This window comes from Pollachius pollachius, assembly GCF_949987615.1.
Source record: "Pollachius pollachius genome assembly, chromosome: 11".
Lineage (NCBI taxonomy): Eukaryota > Metazoa > Chordata > Actinopteri > Gadiformes > Gadidae > Pollachius > Pollachius pollachius.
In genome coordinates this window covers 18,990,738-19,017,348 of record NC_136944.1, presented here as the reverse complement: position 1 = coordinate 19,017,348, position 26,611 = coordinate 18,990,738, and the positions used below count along the sequence as shown (strand labels likewise).

At 45.6% G+C, this 26,611-nt stretch overlaps 1 protein-coding gene across 3 annotated transcripts in view; it reads right to left on the bottom strand.

Annotated features, from left to right (window-relative positions):
• LOC307082958 (ras-related protein Rab-26-like) overlaps positions 1-25,398 on the bottom strand; it is a 35,827-nt gene extending 10,429 nt beyond the window's left edge. For 2 of the 3 annotated variants that reach the window (XM_079746715.1, XM_079746716.1), the window contains exons 1-5: positions 24,931-25,392; positions 23,149-23,259; positions 10,150-10,191; positions 8,884-8,950; positions 4,820-4,872 (exon numbers count right to left, since the gene is read on the bottom strand). In XM_079746715.1, the coding sequence (XP_079602841.1) occupies positions 4,820-4,872; positions 8,884-8,950; positions 10,150-10,191; positions 23,149-23,259; positions 24,931-25,116 (459 nt within the window). In that variant the 5' untranslated portion in view covers positions 25,117-25,392. Of the gene's footprint in view, positions 1-4,819; positions 4,873-8,883; positions 8,951-10,149; positions 10,192-23,148; positions 23,260-24,930 lie in introns of all 3 variants that reach the window. The other variant, XM_079746717.1, reaches the window with a different exon arrangement.
• Between the last annotated feature and the right edge of the window lie 1,213 nt (positions 25,399-26,611).

Genomic DNA, 26,611 nt, shown 5'->3' with positions numbered 1-26,611 from the left:
CGGAGCCGACGCTGGGTGTCCGCCTGGTTCAAGTGATTCTTGGATACTCTGCGACCACACGGAGAACAATTGCATCTTGCAATCTGTGCGCATCCACGTGCCAAGTTATCCTTTGTATCTTAAAAATAAGGACAGCTGGCACAATGAGCCAGTTTTTGCTACACGTTCTTCCTGTGAGATTCATACCGTCCAATATTGCCAGTGTTATTCTGAGACGGTCCAACACCAAGCGCGCCATTGCAAAAGGACACATTACTTTTCACAGCCTTTTGGCCTTGTGCAGTCAGCTTGTGCAGTCCTTGATGAGCCATCGAGTGTCTTTCCTTTGCCCTACGTGAAGAATCACTCTGAGCCATTACAGGTCATACCTCACTTAACTCCATATAAAAGAGTAAAGGAGACACCTTGCCTGCACTTTTTTATAATCACTGCATTGAGTTAAATTTTGCTTGTCCCATTGGGACTCTGCAGGGAGCCGTCGCAGCCCGGTGTGTTAATTACAGCCTTCTCTCAACCCTCGCACTTCTCTAATGGAGAGCATCTGAGTAGCTGTGACCTTCCTCCATCTATTGTCTCCTCCCTGAGCCTCAACACATAGACGGCCCCCTCCCGGGGCCTTTCGCTTCTAAGTTCTAAGTACTAAGCGTGAGAGAAAAGGCAGGCTAATGGAGAGTGGGCGGGAGGATGTATAAATACGGGTTATGCAACTAAAGGGACGATGATGGAGAGGTGCATGGAACGCTGCTCTGAACAAAGAGGAGGAGAACAGGGATGGCCATTATGGGTTAATACCCGGTGCTCCCGCGAAAGAAGGCCAGCAAGAAGATGCAAAGAACAGTTCTGCATGTCTTTGGCAAGTTGTTGTGCTGCAGTAACTATTGGAAAAATACAAATAGGGAAATGACATAAACAGATTGTGCCCGTGTAGGTGTGTGCATATGTGTGTCAGCGCGGTTGCTGTGCAGGAAGCCAGCTGGAGCCAGCTCTGCACCAGGTACATGAAGTCAAGGGCAGGCTGTGAGGCGAGGCTGAGACAAGGCTGAGACGAGGCTGAGACAAGGCTGAGAGAGGAGGCTGAGAGACGAGGCTGTGACGAGGCAGAGACGAGACTGAGACGAGGCTGAGACGAGGCTGAGAGACAAGGCTGTGAGAAAAAGCTGTAAGACTAGCTTCTGAAACAAGGCTGAGACAAGGCCGAGAGGAGGCTGAGATGAGGCTGAGTTGAGGCTGAGAAAAGGCTGTGAGACAAGGCTGTTTGACGAGGCTGTGAAACGAGGCTGTGAGACGAGAATGTGACGAGGCTGTTTGACGAGGCTGTGAGTCGAGGCTGAGTCGAGCCTGAGACGAGGCTGAGTCGAGGCTGAGACAAGGCTGAGAGACGAGGCTGTGAGAAAAAGCTGTAAGACTAGCTTCTGAAACGAGGCCGAGAGGAGGCTGAGATGAGGCTGAGTTGAGGCTGAGAAAAGGCTGTGAGTCGAGGCTGAGACGAGGCTGAGACGATGTTCTGAAACGAGGCTGCTAGACGAGGTTGCATAATGGGGCTGAGATGAGGCTGAGATTAGACAGAGATCTATAAAAGCACTGGGGAGACTTGCTGGGCAATATTGTTCATGCGAGGGACCAGATGAATGGCTGTGTGTGAGAGACAAGATAATGACCTGCGACGTCAGGCACTCATCAAACCTGGAAGGAGAGGATAACCTGTGGGGTCTATTTTTGAAGAATAATGTTTATTCTTCATCCACAGTCCCAATTAAACTGTCTTTTCTTTTATGTTGCACCCATCTGGTCTTTGGTTCCCATGACATTTAACTGACGGCTGTGTGATAGGTAGGCAGCCCAGCTTTCACAGAGACAGATAGAAATTAAGGTTTGCATTTTTATAAATCTAGTTTTGGAACACGATCTCTCTGTATATAGAGCTCAGAAAGTTGCTGGCGAACGACACAATCCCAGCATGCATCTGTCTGTGATGGCTGTCGGGGTCACGTTGTCTAAACAAGTCAATCGGGAGACTGAAAGAAAAAACATATCATTTGATCCATCTATTCAGAATCGCTGTCTGAGAGTCCCCCCTCCCCCACAACACACACACAACGACACACACATACACACACTTACAAACACACAGACACACACACACACACGATAGCTTGAAAGTGACGGTTCGACAACTCTGTGGGTGTTTGAGTGTGTGTGTGTGTGTGTGTGTGTGTGTGTGTGTGTGTGTGTTTGTGTGTGTGTGTGTGTGTGTGTGTGTGTGTGTGCGTGTGTGTCTGTAAGTGCATGACATTGGTAGTAGAAGTACAACAATTCTTTACAAAAGCAAAAGCTCATCTAGAAATAAAAAATAAAACGTTACATAAAAGTCAAAGTAGTGCTCTACAAATGACAAAGTGGTTCCGTATTGAGATAGATAGATAGTTAGAACGAACATCACTTTCAGGGGCAGAAGCACTTATTTTGAATCATCTGCTGCTCGGCCACATAACGGAGGCGAGCCCACGGACTGAATACTTAAAAGGACGCTCAAAGAGTTGATTATATGCCTATGCCTATGCCTCCACCATGGCTGGCAGGGCAAACGACAGACCAACAGTGAATAACCCGGGAGATTTTCTCATGACGTCTGGAGCCAGGAAAACGGCATCCAAAGAATATTTAAAGTGATTGCAAACCAGAGCAGGTAATGTGAGCCAGAACAAAAGCTTGGATCTCTGGAACATTCCGGACGGCCGTCCTACAGCGTTGACAATCGTCTCTGCTCAACGGCACCTCGAGGCTTGAGGAACAGACAATGCAGGGCGGAGGAACAGGAAGGCATAACAACTTTGGTGCCTGTGTTTCTCCTTCATCTTAATTAAACATCCATTAACAACACTTACCCTTAACCCTACGAGTTACACCACACCTGTTGGTCTTCTTGATTTAACGGGCGTGAAAGGAAAGTAGGTATATGGGAGAGAACATTGCAGAAGGGAATAAACAAAAGGGAAAGAGAATCACACTTGTCCTTGAAAGATCCCCATCTGGCTGTCTGCAGTCCTGTTAGACACACAACGGGAAAGTGCAAGACAGATATCTTTCCAGGCCAGAGAGTGTTTTATTCTTCCTGCCCCACACACAGGTCTGAATTCACCCTGGCCATACGAGGGCCATCCTGTATCTTTTACCCTGCAGAGTTTGTGGTAAGCGTTCACTCTTCAAGGTGAGTGAGAACCCAAAGTTCCTTCTCATTACTGACCTCTTTGGAGGTCAGTGAACCGCAGCCTGCTGGAGCTCGCACATTGAAAAGCACAGGAGTGCGAGCACACTCGCCTTGTAACACAAAGTAACTACACAATACAAACCACCAATACTTACTCACTACACAATAGAACGAACTGCTTAAGCTAGCTCTTACTTGTATACTAGGGCACTCTGGAAAGCGCTTGGATGAGGCTTCCTTCCTTTTTCCCTGCAGAACCGTCCCAGTTTAAATAGAACGGAAACCCGCCCGAGGCTGGATACCTCAGAGTATCCAGTGGAGAGGAGAGGGAAGGTCTTATCTATTAACAAAGATTCCAACCTGCTCATATATTCACAGTTAAACTGAGATATGCATGAAAATCCCTTTAAGGGACTTCAGCTAACGCTAGTGCTTAGGGGGCCAAAGTAGGAGTGGGAACATGCAGACATGGCCCGCTCATCCCCACTCTGAGAGCGATGCCGTTGGCGCTCAACGATAACAGAAATGACAGACCTTTCTGGGAGAGGGCCATTGCCATCCCTCTATATAGGTGGTGTCTAATGGGTACATGTGAAGTTATGCATTCAAAGCAGCAAGCAAAGTCTTCCAAAGTCACTGGGACTAATATGAACGCAGGGGGTGGAGGAGTAATATTTCTCGTGGCAGTGAAAGTATTTCAAACTTTTTGAAGTAATAAAAAAATAATTTTGTAACTATTTAGCCTGGAATAAAGACGATAAACCAATTCCCCCACCTGGGATTTAGGGAAAAACGGTGGAGAAAGAAAATGTCTCTGATATCCACTATTCTAGACAGCAGTCCATACTGTCTGGGAATTGCTGCTTTACAATAACTCAAACAGTGAACCATGTGTACTGCACTATGCCATGACCAACCTCATACAATATCTGGGCGGTTCTGTTGCACAGGCCATGCTTGATCATGATAAGGTTGTAGTGCACGCAAGACACAAACTCAGACTGGTGTTTCAGAAGTGAGAGACATTTCATCAAACACATGCAGTATGATCGCATCGTTTAACTCAACGCTCAAGCCATTATTGAACAACCTCTCTAATTTCGGACATCTTATCGCTCATTTAGTTTGGTGTTTACGGAAACATAAAAAGCAGAACTGATTCACAATATAATCTAACGCTTTCTACGGTCCAGGGGAGGGAGTATTGGTGCAGGGCTGGGGCTCCTGCTGGCATGGGTCTCTGGGCCACAACATTCATCATCCTGGGGAAGCCAGCCCCAGTAGATCAGAGCCAGACGTAAAAGCCAGTAGCTTGTTCTCTTTATCTGACGCCCGGGGAAATTAGATATTTTGAAGGCAGGCGGCATTCAGGAATTCAGGTAAAATACTGCAAATGCCGAGCGTTGAATGTTTGAACAATCCTTAAGCGATGAGAGCTATTCATGTTCGACTGACTCTAGAATGTGATCTATGCTCGAAACCAGTTGTGCTGTTAAATAAAAGGTCTGGTGAAGAAAGAAAAATAGTTTGTCTGGCAGAGAGCTGCTGGTACAGTGGTATTGCTGTGTGTGTGTTGAATGTGGAACAAGCAAGAGACGACAGAAGACCTACCCGCGTGTTGTCGAAAGATGTTTTGTTGGTGACGTCATACAGCAACAGCAGAGCTGAGATGAAGGGGAAAAGATGAAGATCAGGAGAGTAATTATTACAATCTCACAATTGTACCTTTTCAAAATCTAAATGGGACTATTATGGAAATAAAGATACATTGCCATCATATTATTCTTTGTTATTTATACATCAAGTGTTGATTAGTGTATGTGAGACCATGAGAAGTTGGGTCCAGTATAAGCACAAACTAGATCAGAATAGGGTGGCCATTATTCTCCTTCTAGGTAGCCTGTATTGGTGCGGGTTTGTAATGGGGTTGGTGGATTGTCCCGTGAATGATGAGACTGATTCCCAATTATTGCTCCACTCTTCTTTAAGCAGTCTCTCTCTCTCTCTCTCTCTCTCTCTCTCTCTCTCTCTCAAGGTAGGTCGTGAATGATTCTATTAATTCATCCATCCTTGTATTTGTTGGAGAGTATACAAGAATACTAAACGGACTACTAACTTGTAAACATGAAACTGCTGTGCACCAGAACTAATCAAAAAACAGAGCTTGCAAAGAAAAAGTCCTTTCCCGTCCCTGCACTGCAAATATGCACTTTGGGTGTTACGTAAGTAACCACAAATGATCTAGGACCCTGAATTATACATTCTAGATTATATAACATACATCCCCACCGAGATCGTTCCATGCCCCCGTGACAACAGTGCGGCTCTGAAGCTCAAAGAGAGTCTCCATTTAGAATCAAAGGAAACACAAAGCTAAATAAAGACCCACTCCCATCTCCACCGGAGTGAGGTAGGGGGGGACAGAGGTGCGAATGAACCTGGGATAGAGCAGCTCACAGAGAGGGAGCGGAGAGAGGATTGTCATCAGGGGGAACGGTAAAGAGGGAGGGAGAGAAGAAAGGGGAGGGCGGGGACGACGACAACAACAACAAAGGAGGCTCGACCTAAATGAGTATCTACTGGTGCATGGTGGGGGAGCTGGGGATCAAACGGAATCCAATCAAGAGGAGGAGGAGGAGGAGGAGATAGAGGAGGGAAGCATGTGGTCCTCCTGCAAGGTAGCCAAATCCACTAACAGGTCTTTCACACACACACACACACACACACACACATACACATGAACGCACACAGTCGGATGAACAGACAGAAGGGTTGAAAGAAATACTTATTCCACTGTGGATACGTTTCTTTCTTTGAGGTTCTTTATATTATATTATATCTTGCATGATTGAAGATGAAAGGTTGTTTGGGGCAAATGGCAACCAGCACATCTCCTCCCCTGAATGACTTTTCATACATTTGAGTAAGAAAAGAACACAACACACTGGATGTTTTACGTGGGATACTTTGATATGAATTGATATATTCTAATAATAAGGTGCACACAATACACAATACAATAAACCCAATGCTGGTCACTGCAGCCTTTGTATCACACACACACACACACACACACACACACACACACACACACACACACACACACACACACACACACACACACACACACACACACACCTCATGTATCCTTTGGCATCTAAAAGAATCCTCTCTACAGCTCACAGCCTTGAAAACATGAGGTCTACAGACTAATGGTCCAGCCTCCCACACAGAGAGGCACTCAGCACTATCTCCACCCCTACACTGTGTCTGCCTGCATAGCCTGTCTGTCTGCATAGTCTGTGTGTCCGCATAGCCCATCTTCACTGCAAAGCCTGTCTTCACTGCGTAGCCTGTCTGTCTGCATTGCCTGTCTGTCTGCGTAGCCCGTCATCACTACATAGGCTGTCATAACTGCAGTGCCTGTCTGTCTGCATATCCTGTCTGTCTGCTCAGCCTGTCTGTCTACATAGCCTGTCTGTCTGCATAGCCTGTCTTTCTGCGTAGCGTGTCTTCACTACATAGGCTGTCATAACTGCAGAGCCTGTCTGTCTGCATAGCCTGTCTGTCTATCAGTCTGGTTCAGTGTGGTGCTCCAGCCCTCTCCATGTTCTCAGCATGAGGTCTCACCTGACCCAGCTCCCCTCCCCACGCTGGGGAGGGGAGCTGGGTCGCTCTGCCGTTGCAGATCGTGCGTGGTTGTTGTTGTTCCCAGGCGCATCCCTGTTGCTATTTGTTAGGTAGTGATGGCTGTCGGCTTATGTTTCACTTTCATCGTTTTGTTTGAGACTCTCTGTGTGTCTCCGATGTTGAAGAGCGATCCCGATGAGTTTGGAAGGTAAAACAGAGTCTTCTTCACATAAATCACATGGCAGCGCGGCATTACCCGTGCGCAAGTGCCATTCCATGTGAGCCATTTATGGTTGACTGATGTCGAGTATCACTTGATATACATAACAGCCGTTCTATTGGCTGATGGGACTGCGGGGAACCCGAGCACGTTTTCAGAGCCTTGGGAACCACAGCAGAAGCCACGCAGGGGCTCTCGTTCACAAACACACACACACACACACACACACACACACACACACACACACACACACACACTGCTATGTTTACTTTTTTTCTGTAACTCCATTGAGCGAAGGCGTACAAGAGGGGGACAGCAAATCACATAGCACATTAGAATCACAGAACAGCAGAAACATTCAGATAGAGAGAAATAAAGAAAGTTTTCTTTCAAAGTTGTCTTGGACAAGATAAAGTCCACCTGTTGTTTCGAATGGTGTCAGTTTGGGAAGCTACGGTCCTCTCTGCAAGAAGTCTACCTTCATGGCAATCAGAGTGTTGAAAAATAAGGAATCGTTTGGCAATGGGTTTTTATGTCAAATGTAATGGATAAGCTTTGTTAAAATGGGAAGAAATTGTATATGCGTTACAAATTGAAGTTGACAGTGTGTATATGTGACTCGCTGATGGACTGTGGATCGATAAGAGTGTTTGGCTTGGGATAAATACACAGTGTGATTTCATGTATTATAAGACAAATGATGACCAATTTTCTTATCTAATGGTACGTTAGATAAGCAAATGGGTAGATGTGTGTAAACACGCCTAACAATGTCCAGACTCTAAAACATGAGCTGCACATCTTTTGTTAAAGTCTAGAAAAGTATTTGAACTGTTGCAAAGCAACTATGGAATCTACACCTATCAACACCTGTCTACAGCCTCTACACCAAGGCCCCAAAAGTGCCCAACCAAGTTGGTTGCTTTTTCTTGTGTATCAATTGTTTTTATTTATTTATTTTTTATGCTTTATTCATGAAGAGTTAGACAGGAAGGTATGGGATGGTAGAGGGGAGGACATATATCAAAGGACCACGGGCAGGAATCAAACCCAGGTCGCTGTGGCAAGGACTGATACTCGCGTTGAGACTTGCGTTTCAATTCTGTCTACTCCGACATGGTTGATAGTTGGTGTGTCTGATTGAAGCTAGGATCGGCTATGTGAAGGAACCAGCCGGCGTAAGCTAGATTTGAAAGTACCCAATGGAAGAAATATATACCTACACGCAAATATAGAAAAATGGATAAGAAGATTAACATTTTACACATACACGCACAAATACAAACATCTCTCTCTCTCTCTCTCTCTCCCTCTCCCTCTCCCTCTCCCTCTCCCTCTCTCTCTCTCTCTCTCTCTCTCTCTCTCTCATCTGTCTGTGGTTACTGATTAAATATTCATCAAAGCGTTACTTTGAGCTGTAAATACCGAATGTGTCATCCTGACATCCCTTGGGAGTACATAAAAGACTTTAGGACACTCATTACATGCATGAATTATGACAAAAAAAAAGTGTTTTTCCGATTAAACTGATGAAAGTGAACATGATATCCTGTACCACAATTATTTTGACAGAATACAATGACTATGTTGTACATTCACTGTACATATTATACATAGACCAAGCTCATCTTAACCTACCACTGACGAGTTTGTAATAATTACTAATCATTAGTAACACAACATTGTAAAGAAAACATACAACATGACAACGTCAAGGACATGTGTGTTTGTGGTGTGCCTCTGTGTGTGTGTGTGTGTGTGAGTGCATGCGGTGTGTGTGTCTGTGCACGTGCATGCGATGTTTTTGTTTGCGTTGTCCTTTTACCATGGGCGTCTCGGTAGTACGCGTGAGTGACACTGCGGAACCGCTCCTGTCCCGCGGTGTCCCAGATCTGAGGAACAGCAGCGGACGGGCGACAGGAGATGAAAAGAGCAAAGACGGTCTCATGAAACACACAACATCACCCCTGGCCTAGCGCCACATCCTCAAACCAACCCCCCCTCTCTGCCATCCTCCCTCCACTGCATTATTAAGCCAGCGCCGCTCTGAGGGTCATGACTCAGTCAGGAACAGCTTCTTGTCCACGATGGGGCTCAGTCGCTCTGAACCTCGCCGCTGGAACTCTCTCCCACTGTCCAGCCGTACTATAGAGTCTCTCCCCACCTTCAAAACCTCCATTAAAACTCACCTGTTCCGACTGGCCTATCCCACTGCTTTTCCCACTGTAATGAATATGATATGTTGTTTATATTGTATATTTTTAAATTGAAAATATATATTTGCTTGTGTATTTGCTTGCCTAAACTGCAAGGCAACCTTGGGAGTTTTCAAAGGCGCCCTGAAATATAATGTATTATTATTATTATTATTATTATTATTATTATTATTATTATTATTATTATTATTATTATTATCTTCTCATCAGCCCGCTAGGCCCAGAGCACTGATGTTGCCGGTCCCCTGAGCTGCCGTCCTATCAGTGACATCCATTCCCTCTGTCTGCCTTCCTGCCTGTCAGGGCATCTCTGCCAATAGAAGAGTAGAGTTAACAGTGGTTGGTAATTATTCAGAATGCTAATTCGCAACCCATGGAATCATGGCGTGTTGTATATTGAATTAATATATACTTTAGTAGTATGCGACATATGCTATATATTTTATTAATGTATACTATAATAGTATGTAGCATATGCTATAGTGTACACTGTAGTAGTGTATACTGTAATAGTATGCAGTGTTTGCTATAGTATACACTGTAGTAGTGTATACTGTTACAGTATGCAGTATATGCTATAGTATACAATGTAGTAGTGTATACTGTAATAGTATGCCATATACATCATATATTGTAATAACGTAAACTGGAGTATAAACTATTTATTGGCTCTCATCTGGGCCTCGCTTTGATGCTCATATCACATTGAGAAAAGTGCTCAGAAGGCACGACTTAAAGCAAAAAATGGATGAGGTTAGTCATGGTAGGTCATGGTAGGTGAGTTTGTGATTTTAAAAGCCAAAGTGGTTGTTTATGGGTAGGGGCGTCGTCAGTGGAATGCTTCAAACAGAGACAGGTTTTGTTGTGGTGCTTACCTGAAGCTTAACCTTCACTCCATCGATGTCCAGGACTTTATTCTGAAAAGGATGAAATAAGGGGAGAGCTTTAAAGAAGAGCTGCAGTGAAACTGTACAGTATGAGCATGTTGGTCAACAGGTAGTATTACATATTATATAACAGGTAGGATTGCAGTTGGTTCATTGGTTAAAAATCAGTAATATCTCCAAAGGTTTAACTAATTAGTTGTTGCATAGTGATAGCAAAAAGCATGTATCGATACGGTCAGGTACATCAATACACATTTCAACTTTGTTCCCCTTATCTCATCCTACCTTCCTTTATCGCTCCTTCCAATCCTTCCATCAATAATTCAAATCGCCATACGCATAACCCCTTTTAATGAAGCAGCCCAGCTGCCCCAAGAGACAGTCACACACCCACGCACATGCACACACACGCACACACGCACACACACACACACACTATCTTTCTCTTTCTCCATGTCTCTCTTCACCTCAGCGTGGGTGCAGACACACACACACACACACACATGTGCACACATAAACAAACACACACACACACAAACACGTGCACACATAAACAAACCCCCGCCACACACACACACACACCCACACTATCTTTCTCTTTCTCTATGTCTCTCTCTTCACCTCGCCGTGGGCACAGACACACACACACACACACACACACCCACGCATACACAAAGTCCTCCCTCGTATGCTGTAGCACGGTGTGGAGTGGTGCAGGAGCTGTCAAGGGCCAAGCCTCACTTTGCTGTTGAAAGGTTTCCACCAAAAAGGGTAGACAGCATGTGCTGAAACTTAACCAAAATCCCATTCCATCACGCTTGACGGATGACTCTTGGCTATAAATCCAATTATGTGTTTGAGTTGTTTTTTATTATTTTTTTTAGAAATAGGCCAACCTTAAAGAAAGAAGATCACAGAAAAAAATAAAGTAATCTCAAAAGAGCGATGGCCAAAGCAGTAGCTTCACCGGGGCATAACAAGAGAGAGAGGTTCTGATGAATGGATCGATACCCTGCAGGGCGTGTGTCCCTGCCTGGTGCTGCTTGCACTGCACCCTGTCCTCTCTCTCCTCCACATGACCTGAAACACCTGGCGGTCAGCAACGCTGTGCTGTGCGGGTCTCTCTCGCACCGTCCACCTGTTGTCACGGAGACAGGACCAGGGCAAGATGTTCTACCGTGACCCAAATGACACTCCGCCCGACAAAGCTGAAACCGATGACATCACTGGTGCCACGGCAACCGTCCGGAGCACCTCCTTGAATGAGCTTCTAGAGCCCGACTCCCCCCGGGATAAAGAGTCTAGACTGCCCCTGCAGACGGAGCACTACAGGAAATGAATAGCCATTAAACTATTAAAGTCGGGAACGTATCGCCTTCCCTAGCTTCTCCGTTGATGCAGCTCTGTGTGTATCACAGCAATATCTCGGCCTATATCAAGCCTATACTTTTATATGTATATATATATATATATATATATATATATATATATATATATATATATATATATATTGTGGCGACCACGGGTGTGGGCGCCATGTTCCGGGGCCGCGGGGATTCTGGGAATTGGGGTTGTCAGTTGACAAAAGGGGTTCTGTTAATTTATTCTGTTAGGTTAAGTGGGGTTAACGGGTTTGGGGTCTTTATTGGTTGTGTGTTAATTGTGTGTTGTTCCATTGTTGTGTGATCGGGACCATTAGTGAGAGTGTTGTGTGTGTTGGTCAAGTGTCCCGTGTTTCTCTTATGTTCGTTGTTAATAAAGGCAGTCCGTAGTCGTGCGGTGTATGGGGCACGGAACTGCATAATTGTTCAACCTGGGCTCCCGTCTCGTCCTTCCCGTGCTGCTCGCCACATTGGTGTCAGAAGTGGGATTGGCCTGCGCACGTGGATAAAGGATTGGGATTGACGGTCGAGCCCATGGAAGCCCCAACCGACGCCGACGCACCCTGCGTTGTGGGAGCGCAGCGGCCCACGGACGGAGAAATGGCAGCGGTCAACAGCCCCCTGGTGGCAAGGACGGCGGTGAAGCTGCCGAAGTTCTCCGGGGCAACGCAGCTTGAGCCGTACCTTGCTCAGTTCCGGCTTGTTGAGTGGCACAACGGCTGGGGTGCCGGGGAGGCGGTCGTCCACCTAGCCCTGGCGCTGGAGGGGACGGCGGTGCAGGCGCTCCTGGACCTGGCCCCAGAGGACCAACGGGACCTCCGGGCCTTGATCCGGGCGTTGGAGAGGCGTTTCGGGCAGCGGGCGGCCGTGAACGACAGCCGGGAGCTGCTAACCAGCCGCCGCCGCCGGGAGGGGGAACGGTTGGGGGCCTTCACAGCGGATGTACTGCAGTACGCCCAGCGGGGCTACCCCGACTTCCCTGCTGCGGCTAGGGAGGAACTAGCCCTTCAATCGTTCCTCCAAGGACTTGTCCCGCCGCGGCTGGGACGGCACGTCCGCCTCACCGGGCCTCCGAACCTCGAGGTGGCTCTTGAGGTGGCGGACCGGGCGGAGCGGGAGTTTTGCGAGCAACCCAGCCTGCAGCCGTCCACGGAGGATGATTGCCAGGACCAGTGTGGTCCGGCCAAGTACTGCTGCCGCCGCTGTGGTGCCCGGGAGGACGCGGATGGGACAGCCCTCTCCCGTGGCACAATGCCAGTGGCATTCCGGTCCGGGCAGGACAAGGACCGGGTTCGGAAACCCAGGCCACCGGACCTCGAGCCGGAGCAGTGTCGGTGGGTCAAGGATTGCGGGCGGACTGGACAGCGTCCAGTCCATCCCAGCCGCCGGCGTGGCCGTCGGAGGGCCAGGCGTCGGAGGGCGGCGGAGGATGGGGTGAACGGACGGCGCTCCAGGCAGGAACTGGTGGAACTGGTGGGGGCCCCGATGGCGGTGGTCCCCGACCACACCCCCAGGACTAATAGAGACTGTTGGAGACGGGCGTCCCAACCAGGGAGGAAGGCTGCGCCGCAACGGGGCCGCCGCTGGCAGGGGCCAAGGCGGGGGCGCCGACCCCCTGAACATTCGGGACTATGTGTTGGGTGTTGGGGTCGACGGGACGTCTGACCCCTGGCGACCACGGGTGTGGGCGCCATGTTCCGGGGCCGCGGGGATTCTGGGAATTGGGGTTGTCAGTTGACAAAAGGGGTTCTGTTAATTTATTCTGTTAGGTTAAGTGGGGTTAACGGGTTTGGGGTCTTTATTGGTTGTGTGTTAATTGTGTGTTGTTCCATTGTTGTGTGATCGGGACCATTAGTGAGAGTGTTGTGTGTGTTGGTCAGGTGTCCCGTGTTTCTCTTATGTTCGTTGTTAATAAAGGCAGTCCGTAGTCGTGCGGTGTATGGGGCACAGAACTGCATAATTGTTCAACCTGGGCTCCCGTCTCGTCCTTCCCGTGCTGCTCGCCACAATATATTAGTGCTGTCAAGCGATTAAAATATTTAATCGCGATTAATCGCATATTTTTTTCTATTCTAAATATCCCTTGATTTCGTGCTGCTGGCCTTTTAGTGAGATCAGAGAGTGTTGAGAAGGACAGTAATAAATTATATATTTGGTAAGATGGATATAAGAAGAGAGACCCGCAGTGAATTCAACCCGGTCCACTTGACATCGGGTAGGTGCATGACAGTGGTAGGCCTACCGTAAAACTTCAATAGCCCAGGCTTTTATTTGTTTCAATCACTGAACTTTCGAACAAAACTCTCGCTCAGCAAAGATGGGAAATACAATAACATTTATGATTTAAACCAGTATGAATATTCCTACCGTACGTAGGCCTTACACATTACCAGGCTATTGAATAACGCCTACACACACACACACACACACACATACACACACACACACACACACACACACACACACACACACACATACACACACACACACACACACACACACACACACACGGTGGCGGAGTGGTAATCGGGAGAGTTGGGAGAATTCCCGGTGGGCCGTTAACGGTTCGGGGCTGTAGGGCTGATTACTGCGGGATAACAACAATGCGTTTATAAAAGTTCCTTGAGCAACCTCTCACTCACGCAACGTCGCAACCAAGTCGATTTTTTCTAGAGGGGAGTAACTGAGCGGCCCCTCCCGAAGTGGTACAGCCCAGGTGGGCCTTGAACTGCGATTGGTCAGAAAGATGTAACAGCTAATGACAACATTGAACTCTCGTGCAGGCTCGAACAGAGTGACACACAAACACACACACACTTTTAAGGAGTTTTTCACCCGCTCCGTATCCTTGCTTGCCCCAACAAGTTTGTGCGGCGTGCTTGTTGTTTTGTTTCCGGTGAAGCTAGATCCGGTATGGTGTTGTAGTTTTTCTAACGTGACTAGTTGTTGCTGCTAGACAGCAGGTGAAAAAACTACGTTTGCCAAGCCAGAAGAGCGTTAATCGCGTGATAAAAAAATGAACGCTGTTAAAATTGGTTTGCGTTAACGCCGTTAATAACAAGTTAAACTGACAGCACTAATATATATGTATAGTATATATACTGTATATATATATATTAGTATATATGCTGTATATAGCCAGGCATAGAGGAAGTTGTGCTGCTTGCTAAGTGACTACTGTGCGCCAACAGAGTACAACTCGCTGCAATCTGTTTACGGTGTTAAAAGTGCTATCATGAATGTAACAAACGAGTAAAGGAGGAACAACCCATGCACAAAGGTGCAGTACAATATATTTTCTTTGAGTGTACTTTGTAAGAAAGGCCTCAACCATCCGTCAGCTACAGGGGACGGGAAATGAGTGAACATTTGTTCTGGTTTCCACTTTAGATTTCACGTCGCTCCCGGATCATTTCTGACCAATAAGGGCATCTCATCCCCTGGTGGTTTGTTATAAAATCTCCAACACAGGTGCCTTAATCCAGCCCTTCTCAATGGTGTAAAAACGTTGGGAGAGAGGGGGCAGAGAGGTAGGGGCATTATTTGTTGTTTATTTCCAAAATATGTTTTTCTTTTCATGTCTCTACAACTCTGTAATCTTACCTAGAGCAGCTTTAATGAGCTGATGGAACTCTGCACTGTGTTTGTGTGTGTGTTGTTTCCAATTCCAACTGTTTATCTTCCTCCACTTTTTCTTAATTCTCCTTGCATTTCTCCTTTTCACCGCCATCTGTCTCCTCCTCTACACATCTCTCCTATCCTCTCATCCTCTTTTCCGTAGCCCTCATTTCTCCTCTCCTCTTTTCTCCTCATCTCTCCTCTCCGCCTTTCCCCTCTTATCTCCTCCTCTCTCCTCCCTACTCCTCTTTTCTCCTCTTCTTTCCTCTCCTTCCTTCCACTCTTTTCACTTCCTCTCCTCTCCTCCCTGCCCCTTTTTTCTTCTCATCTCCCTTCAACACTTTTCTCCTCATCTCTCCTGTCCTCCCTTCCCCTCTTTACTCCTGCACTCTCCAGAGGACCTGAGTACAGCTGGGTTCAGCGTTTTTCGTCCAGCGTATATTCAACTCCATGGAGCCAAACTTTTATAACTTTAATAGGATACACAAGACACACTGTCAGAATGCAACCTATCAAACGCAACCTACTTCTGCAACCTATTAAATTGCTGGCTTTAATTTATTTATGAATTGAAGGTGCTGCGGCCCCTTTGACAAAGTAGCTTGAGTGTGATGGGGTCTGATCAAAAGTGCATGTTTAAATATATTAACCTTATTCATAAAATATTGAGTGTGCGGCTGACACCTCATTCATTCTGAACTTGTACCTTTATAAGTGTTTAAAGGAGGACATTGTCCCATAAACCTAAAACTGCATCATTCACGGACATTACCTCAATCTCTCTTATAGCACAGCTGACTTGTGTCTCGACCAGGTGCGTATGGACACTGAATTGACTGAGGATGTAGCTTTGTAATGGAGCAGCAATGAGGACTAGAAACTGTTACTACAAGCAATGAACTGTATACAATAAATTACTATTATTTATGACTTTTCTCTACTTCTGTCTTCATCATATCTCTATACCACCCATTATTCATCCATCCTTCTTTTCCCCAGAGTAGTGGCTGGCTGAACTCCACCCCTATGGTTTCTCGTTATAGCTGTTCTCCAGCTATAACGAGACCCGCCCCATAATGTCCACCCGCCCCATCTCCTCTCCCCTCACCCTTCAGCCTACATGATGAAATATTCATGCAGACCCTTGGAGTTGCCCTCCATATCGCAGTGACATTATGGACGTAGCAGGTGGCGGGCTGCTTTTCATTAATTACATCCCAGGCAGATGGGAATCTGCACACCACCACACACGCTGGTATGCACTAACACACACACAAACACACACACACACACACACACACACACACACACACACACACATACGTATACAAAAACACACACACATGCCTTGCACGTAAATGCATACACACACACATATACACACACACTAACACACAGGTACCCTCACATGTACATTTCAGCACACACAAACACACAAACATACAAATACACATACACAGACACACACACACACACATACACACACACACACACACACACATGTAGGCGCAGCTGTTTATGCACACACACATACACACAAACACACGCTTTCATAGCTCTGGACACAAAATAAATCAGATGAGGGCGACAGTGGATGACATAATCGAATACATGATCCAGCAAAAGGAAGAGGTTGAATGGAAGAATGGACATTATCAGTCCATGGATGGATTCAAGCCAACAGTGAGGGTTAGTTTGGTTTTTGACAATGGCTGACTGACACATTTTCCTGTGCTTTTGATTCAATGCATTCAGCTGCCTCTCCATCACTAACACATAAGAGAGGCAACGTCCTCAAAGGGACTTCATCAACATCAGGATGCTATAACGAGAAAGACGAACATCCATTTGGTGTTGCATGAGTCATTTAAATATCACACAAAAACTGAAAAAAATGAGTGTTTTTTTAACAATGTGTCGGATTATACAAAGTTGTCCATATTGTACAGCAAGAACTTAGTAAAAACGATGAAGGAAAAGGCATTGAAAATGGCAATGGATTATTTTATTACATATGTTTTCAATACCGTCGGTGAACCCAAAGTTGTCACCGTTCCCTATGCAATACCGTCACTATGAAGAAAATAGCTATAAAATAAAAATCATCTCCTTTTTACGATTTCTAAAATCAGATAAAAGTCTAGGTCTCTGCTCCAAGCACTTTGTGAACGTTCTACTCTGCTCCGATCTCAGGTTCCGTTGTTCATCCGTGGACCGTAACCATGGGGATAGCACCCCCCCCCCCCCCCCCCTTCCAAAAACAATTATTGTGTATTTCATAGTGTTCCAAATCGGGCTGAAACAGTGGGTCCTGTAACACTCTCAGATGAAATGCTCTGTGTCAGAAAACACGATTGCATTGATGGAAGATGTTTCTGCAGCTGTGTACATTTTCCCGGGAAGCACAGAAGAGACAGCAATCTCATTATTCCAAGTCATTTACAGACTATAATACAATACAAAGAACCCCAAGTCCAGTCTCTATTCTTGTCCAATTCACATGAAATAACTTGTGAGGGCGTGTTGCTTTTTCTTTTTCCTATATCTATCTTCAGCAATTAATTTGGCCTTGTTATTTCATCATAAAACCTGCGTGTTTAATCACAGGCCCCTATCTCGGTCTTGTGTAACACATTACACCCCCCTCCACTTCCTTGTCAGCCATTACAAAGAAATCAAACAAGTAAGTGTCTGTGTTCTCAGGCCGCACCTTGCATGTGAAACTGTATTAATATTGACCCAGTGCTGTCATGAGACATGGTCAGGGTGAAACTTGGGCATGGACTCACACACCGCCACGTCCACAAAGAACTCACCTCAGACCTCCCACACAAACATATTCATGTGTCCATCCAGCCCTGCAGCCTCCCTCTGTCTGCCTTTCAGTCTGTCTATTATCCATCTGTTTCATCAATCTATCTTTTGAACAGTTGAACATTCACACACACTGTGTGAATGTTTCAATGAACCGTTGTAAGTCGCTTTGGATAAAAGCGTCTGCTGAAATGCCCTAAATGTAAAACTGTATTGTGCTTGCTGCAAAAGTTTCACAAAGGCCTTTTCGCACATCTGAAACTCATCCCAGCCTTTGTGGGCTGTGTGTCTTCCCTTGTCATCCATTGTCTTTCGGGACACTAGTTGGCCTTCACCAGTGCAGGAACACCACGATGAATCGCCAGTCGGATCGGCTTCACTGATTGGCCGGCCTTTCTGTGGTCAACGGAAGAAAAGCTTGCAATTGTTGCAGTGCTGGCAATGGAGGTACAATATGGAGCACAGCAACAACAACAACACCCTCCAACTAGCAGATGCCAGTCTCAGGGCACTTGTATTGTAGTTTGTACTAGCAAACCACGTCACTGCTGCTGTCGCCAACAGTCTCCTCATCTCACTGCCATGCTAATATTACCATACCCACCACCAGTCATATCTACTATCTACAGTACACTAGCAGACCGATGGAATGAGGAGTGAACCTGTTGCCTTATGTTCATGGGTGTGGTCTTTTCATACTGGGGATTCACTGTGGTCACTGTATCATTATACCTGGTACCAGTTGGCTAGCGTTCTTCATCGTCATGTCAAGCCCATGGACATCCCACATTGTGCACTGGTTTGTATTATCTAGCAGCTCTTGTAGTCTCTAGATCATACTTTGTTGAGTGGTACTATTGTCACCAAATTTAGAAAGCCCTTTGACATGTGTTCTTAAATAGGTTATATTGTTTGTTTTAATAAAATACAATGTTCCACACGGGTCTCAATGTGGCTTGCTCTGATTCTAGCTGTGTTTTAGGGGCGGGCTGCAGATATGAACTGACATTTTTGCTCTGTGTGCATTGATCTTAAGGGAGTACCTTATCTTACAAATGACCACCTCTACCACCTCGCTGCTGGCGAACACGTCCTCAGAGATCAAAAATAGATCCATTACTTCGAGTGCCCCGTCTGGTGACCTTATCCCTTCTAAACCTAAGCTCCTCACGTCTGCGTTAATGTCTGGAAGATCGATACAAATCAGGATCTGCTTTGCTTTCTGGAGTGCTCCAGGGAGCAGATTCCTGGGAGTGTAAATTTTAAAAGGAGGTTATTTGCATTCAGTTCACGTGTTTGGAGGAGGGACGACCGGGCGGGGGGTTCTCGACCCGGGGATCAGTGGTGATGGAGGGAGGAGGTGGATACAAGGAGGCCAAGCATAATGTTCCACTTTGTAGGACGGGAGATTGTCTTGAATCTTGAATGACGACACAGGTCGGTGTCCAATGGATGGCAAGAGGAAAATACTAAATACCACAACAAAAGAAGAGAAACTAGAGGAGGGAGCTCAAACTACAATGGACAAACTGGGAACAGAAAATGGCAGAGTTTGGTGCAATCCCAACAGTGATTTTTGAATCCCATGGCAAAAGATACAGAGTTACCTAACCTTTCAGCATCCTTGAGCAAGATGCCCAAATCCCTATAACTCCCATAACAACGTGTTTGAATTCACTGAAAGTGACTCTTCATAAATGTTTCTGCGGCATGACTAAATCGTGGGAAAGAGTTAAAAACAAGTGAAAAGTAAAAGGCCCATATTTATAATACTATGATGCTCTACTGAGAAACAAAACGGCTCTTAGAATAACTTCTACTCTTTATTATGGCTGCATGCATTTGACAAATTACAGGACAACACTTGGAACTTCTTTAGCTTAGTAGGATGAATTAGACCGCGCATAGACAAACACACAAACAAACATACGCACACACACACACAAACACACACACACTATTTGGATTTTATGAATGCTCCTCTGATCCAAAGTGAAGGCTACCTGGGCGGGGTTCAACCGGCTCCAGCGAGAGCTAACATGGGCGTGGTGCTCGAAACGTAGCCGACAGATTGCATCGCGAGCAGTGCCTCATCTCTGGCAAGAGGTGAGATAGAGATCGCACTTCTGTTGCTCTGCCATGAATTAAGCCTTCCTTCCTTCCTGAGCGAAGAAGCAAGGATCATTGTGCTATGTCGAAAAGACAGGCAGAGAGACAGAGAGGTAGAGCGAGAGTTAGAGAGGGTGAAGTAGAGAGAGAAGGAATGATGCAGGTTTGTTGAGGGAGAGAGAGACTTACAAGGAACAGTGAGGCCTGCTGAAAGATGCTGATGTCTCCTTAATTTCAATCTGTTTGTTGTGTTTAGTGTGTTCATTAGGCAACTTTCCAATATTCCATATGCTACTCTGTCTCTTACTATTTAACTGTACTTCTCACACTCCCTACTCACACAAAGAGTCTGCAAAACACACACAAACACACTGCACATGACACAGAGAAATGCAGAGTAAATTAGAAAATGGTGTACCTTGTACGACTGTTGTAAATTAATGCCTTGAGGGCAGACAGAACATAAAAACTGTTTCAAACGTTCAATGCAATCTGTAGTGAGTATATCGACTCCATTATGAAAACAATCCATCATGGGCTTCTTGAATTGAGAGGGTGCCAAGGCCACAGAAGTGTGGTGATTATGAATGTACGAGTTACCTTACAAAGGGGAATGTGTTTAAGGTGTAAAGGTTGTTGCCTCGGCAACGGGAACACAGCGCGTGTGTGTTTCCTGGGTTATAGCCACTCTAACAACTTATATGATGTGATAATGTGTACAACATGAAATTTCCCATGTCAAGTATGTTGTTTAATACTGGCCTTAATGTTTAATTTTACTGACAGAATGGGATTAGAGTGTTACAGCACTAGATCATTTTCAGCTAATCTGGTTTTTTCAATGCTATCGATATTCAATGCTGCTATCATCATTCACACAAAAATGTGTTGATGTTGACTGAACATTATTATGTGAAGAGCATAGTTTTCAAAATAGAAACCACAGAAGAATGGCCAACGTCTCAGTCATGTGCCAAATGGTTTGTACACTGGTAATGGAGAGTGGATGCATTAGAGATGGGAGAAACAAGGATGAGTCTTATGAGGTCATGTGTTCAGCAGCACCTCTGAATACACAAAAACAATAAGCACTAGCTTCCAATAGTCAGCCCCCTTAAATTTAAATACGGACTAGTTGAAGATGTTTTAATGCAGCCTAGCATAATGTTTTCGCCCTGTAGTTTTGAGCGAGTGGGAGTCACCCCGAGGTGTTCCAATGCGTTTCATTAAATTTTTTACATCAAAAGCGTGAGACATCGCTTTGATGGCAGATGCAGTCACTCTGCATCGCCGCCTATCTGTCCAACTTGTGATCAAGAGATGAATCGCTAGCAACTTGCCCGCGGCTCTACAGAGCTTGCCAAAACGAGACAATGCCCGGGAGGCTTTTAATAGAGCGTTTGCTAGCTTTTCTATTGATAGTTCTTTAGGGCTCCTGCCGACTGCAAACCAAACTTAGCCACAGTGCAGCATGTGTCCTTTGGCAAGACTTCCATCCAGCCCAAGATGGAGGCTGTGAGAAGACGGGCCAGGAGATTAGGAAAAGTAATAAATAGACAAGAAGAAGAAGGTCATGGGAAGCAAAGGGAAAGAGAGGAGCTATGGGGAGGATTACGTTTTGACCTTTCATTAATACCATTAATGACAGCAGAAACAAATTAGTTCATGTCCATGCTAATGTCTTTCAGGGTCTGTTTTATGATCTCGGACTGAGGCAAATAATCACACAGAGTTTGTCCTAGGCCAAATTTCAATATCCCCTGCCTATCGTTTCCTCAACAGTCCATCACTAGGGCTTCTACATCCAGTGGCGTCGCGAGACATTTTGCCTAGAGGTGGGGTAAGCCCAATTAAAATCTTGGGGTGACACACCATATTAAGTATTAAATATTGCATACCGATACATTTTGAGTTCTGTAACAATCCTGTTTTAATGTGTTATGTATTTGTTAATGTGTTGGGCAATTCATTGTTCTGAACTTTCCTTTTTTTTTAATGAACTTAATAAACACATATATATAATTGATTTCAACAAAAGTTCTAATGTAAAATCTCAGATAGAAGCATATGAGGCATATTGTGCATACGCGACTGGTATATATATTTAGAGATACACTGTCTAAGAGGGTAATAAAGTTTCTATTTATTTTATTACTATTTGAGTCCTTGGTGTGTTCACGTTTGAAGGTTTAACCTCTGAAGGCAAAAGCAAATAAGGAAGAAAGAAAGAAAGAGTAGAGAAAACCAACACTCAATCTCTGGGATGCTCAAATGTAAATCCCAATGAAGTCCCCACTGAGGCCATTAGTGACACACTGAACACTGAGCCATCTCATCCAAAAATATCCTCTTCCTTTCCTTCTTCCTTGTATTTGTTCTTTATTTCTTGTTCTTTCGCCTCCCCCCACCCCTCCCCCTCATGAGTCTCTCTCCTCTCTTCCTGAGTGTTATTGCTGGATAACTTCATCATTCATGCCATTTAGAAAGCAGCCATCGTAGGGCAAGGAGGAAGGACAGCACAAAGACAAACACAAACAAAAAGAAAGAGATCAAAGCCAATGCACACACACACACACACACACACACACACACACACACACACACACCGTTACACACACACACACACACACCGTCGTACAAACACACACACACATCTTCATAACACACACACACACACACACACACACACACAACCACACACACACCGTCATACAAACTCACTCTCTCTGACACACACACACACACACACACACACCAAACACACACACACACACACACACACACTCACAGACCCATATGTCCTCTTTATTAGCCCTCTAAAATGAAACCATGTCAACCTAATTTAAGAAATCAATATTTCATCTTGGGAAACCTCAAACCATCTATTATCCATAGCCCCCAGGCATGTGAGGAGGAAGATCCTCTATGCACAATTAATAACCGTTAAACCTGCAACAATTAGCTGTCTCATGCTGTGCACCAATGCATTTCAGGGGGGTGAACCCTGCATCGGTAAAGCTCTGTCTACACACGGTCAGGCACCAAGCCACGAGTCCCAACTCACCCGGAAGTCGATGCCCACGGTGGAGATGAAGCTTCCTGCCAGGAACGCGCCATCCTTGAAGCGCACCAGCAGGCAGGTCTTGCCCACACCGGAGTCTCCGACCAGCATCACCTGGAAGGTAAGGGCGGCAGTCATGATAAGCAACGCACACGGCAGCACAACACGGAACACGGTTTGTGTACATGAGTGGTTTGAATAAGAGAACACTGTTGTCAGCTTGCACAAGGTGGACATTGATAGATATAGCATTTCAATACTGAAGTCACAGTTTGGTCTTAAAGTCATGGTGTTAGATTAAAAAAAAAGGTGTAAGATTAAGCCCTTCCCAGTTGGTAAGCAGGAGACCTTCAGAATGTAATTATCTCAGTAGTAGTGTTCTATTCCATTTTTCGCATTTTGAAAAACTACTCCTATCATGGGGCTCTGTCCTAGGAGAGATGAGAAGTGTGTTTGACTGAGCATCTGGTTATCAACGGCTCTTCTTATGTGTGTGTATGCGTGTGCGTATTAGTGGATGTGTATGCGTGTGTGTGTGAGAGAGAACGAGAGAAAGAGACAGAGAGACAGGAGAATGAGAGAGATAGAGAATGAGAGGGAGAGAATGAGACAGAGAGAATGAGAGAGAGATAGAGTGAGAGAGTCAGACAGACAGACAGAGAGAGGGGGGGAGAGAGAGAGAGAGAGAGAGAGAGAGAGAGAGAAAGAGATTGTTTGTGTATGTATGTTTCGCATTGTATGAGTTTAAGGGTCCAGGCGTCCATCCATTTACACACACGTTTACAGCAGGTGTATGCGCAGCACATGAGTTTGACTGCTGCATGATGGACAGCCGTGCATTCCTCTCTTTATATAGTAATCTGTGATGAGGTTAAGGGTTTGATCGGATTAGTTGTATTGGGTTAGCCAGGGAAGCAGGAGCTCAGAGGCATCAGAGGCAGCTTATGGAAGAGTAAAGGAGCATGAAAGGAGTGAGACGGAGAGACTGGGGGCAGAGGAGAGAGAGGGTTGGGGAGGGATCAGACAGCGAGAGGAAGATCTGCTTCAGAGATCACAATGGGGGCTTTTTCATTGACACCGAATCCTCTTTAAAGCTACTGTTTACTAATCTACTCCACCCATCCACTCTATTCTATTCTACTTTGCCATTCTATTTTTTCTCCTCTTCTCTGCGTTTATTTGTACTATATCTTTGTACTATACTTAAACATACTCTCCTTAACAACGATACTGTAGTCTACTCTCCTCTACCTTTCTGCTGTATTCCACTACTCTTTCTTCTCTAATGTACCTCGTCACTACTCTCCATTATGTGCATTACAAATTAATTACACATCTTTCAAGTAAGATAAGATGCATGACGTGCTAGGCTGTAGTCATCACACTGCAGCTTATAAGACGGGCACGAGGGCATACACAGTGGGAGGGCGTAGTAGAAGAGGAGTTGTCCCCAGCAACAAGTATTGACGAGCATATTACTGCCAGAGAGCGAGAGAGAGCGAGAGAGAGAGAGTCAAAATGAAGCAAACACATTTTTAGACCAGCTTCTAGCGCAGTTGTATCGAGATAATGTGGTCGATAAATTGGAAAGGAAAGCATGACACACTGTAAAACAAATGAACAGAAAAAGGTCTAATGACATTCAAAGCGCGCTAGGTCCTAATAGCCTATACTCAAAACGAAACACTTTTTTTCCCCCATGGTTAACTTTTCACACGTATAGTTTCTTGCGGGAATAAAGCAGACCGAAACAGGTCATGGGTGCCGAGGTGGTTCAGCGTGTACCTTGAAAGCGATGTCATAAAACTCGCTGCTACAGCTGAAGGCGGGTCGGCTTGGATGGACGACGCCGTTGGACTGACCGATGGTCATCGAGCCTTTCCCCGCCTTCCCGCTCGTCTTCCCGGCAGAGCCACCTGTGGTAGATGGACCGGTGGTGGTTCTCCCCTTGACGCCTTTTTTACGGGACATAACTCTGAGGAACGTAAGCTTAAATTCTGATGGACCGCACTATTATAACAATCCCGAACCGATGAAAATAAAGGTTTGAAGTTAGCTCCTTCGTTTTTGAAAAGTTGAGTACGCTAGTATCCTTCTCCAAATGAAAGAGAGAAAAAAAGAAGGTAGTTCACCCGTCCGTCATCATGGTCCTCTGCACGCGCACTACATTTATTCGCTTTCTCGTGCCGTATGACAGTGTGCGTGTGTGTGTGTGCGTGCGTGCGTGTGTTCGTGCGTGTGCTTGTGTGTCTGTGCAAGCGTTTGTGTATGCGTGTGTGTGCTCTGCGGATCACAGCAGTTTCAAGGCAGCCAGAGGCAGTTCAACGCCACGTGCTTCGTCAAACTCCCCCTTATCGGCGCACGAGGAGCGCACAGGGCGAGCGTCGCGCTGATCCGGAGCCGTCATGGAGCTCGAGCTCATTAATGAAATTACTTCGCCCCAAAATCGTAACAATAACCACAGCCAACGCTTGTCTCGCATGGTACTTTAGCCACTACTACCTTTATCTCAGGATAGAGTCCCTTGTAACTCTATAAATGGTTGTAAATTGTAACTTATCGATACTTTTTATCGCACTACACACGATCAACATGGCCACCGAATTACTAGTAAAAAAACAACAACAAAATGCTCAGTGGCCGTTTTTGCTTCCGGCTATGATTTATATGTTGCGTCCATTTCCGGTTGCAGTGCGAATCACGTATCGATTGCAAGCAAGTTGTATCTTGCCCGATCCCAACGAAGTGTGTGTGGATCACAAGTACCCGAATATACACTGATGTTTGTGATTAGTGACTCCTTCAACTCCATGTCTAATGGAGTTTGACAGGACTCGTTCCTTAGATTAACACACCAACAGAATGAGTCATTCTTGGATAAAGCACAAGACACGCAGAGTGTGAGTAGTAGGCCTAACCCACCTAAATATCAATGAAAAACACCAACAACAACCCGATTGCCTTTAATTGTACTCTCGAACTGCCAGAGTGGGGAGGATTTGAACGCATCACTCGAACGTGGCAGTAGTGGGCGCTCGCTGTCCATGGTGCTGAAGACGGTCTTCGCTTAACGCAGATGTGGGCCCTTTTGCAGGGCAGATTGTTTGAGTTAACTCCCAGAATTGAATGCTGCATAAGGGTCCGTGTTTGTCCCACGTCCCTCTTTGTGGTTATTGATGTAATCTGTTGATAATTAAAAATGATTCGCCGAAGGCGAAGGGAATTGGGGAATAGCCCCCGAGACCGAAGGTCGAGGTAGACGTGAACACTCCAAAAATAAGCAAGATAACACTTTTTGCCGGGATATATTTGTTTTTATTAGCGGTTTATTTATTTTTATTCACGTGACGAGTCGGACATTTTGCGATGAAAACAATATCCCGAGTTTGAGATCTCAATCATGGGATATTGCCCATATCCCGAGATAGCGAACCAATCGAATTGCGCCACCTTAGGAGGCTCACGT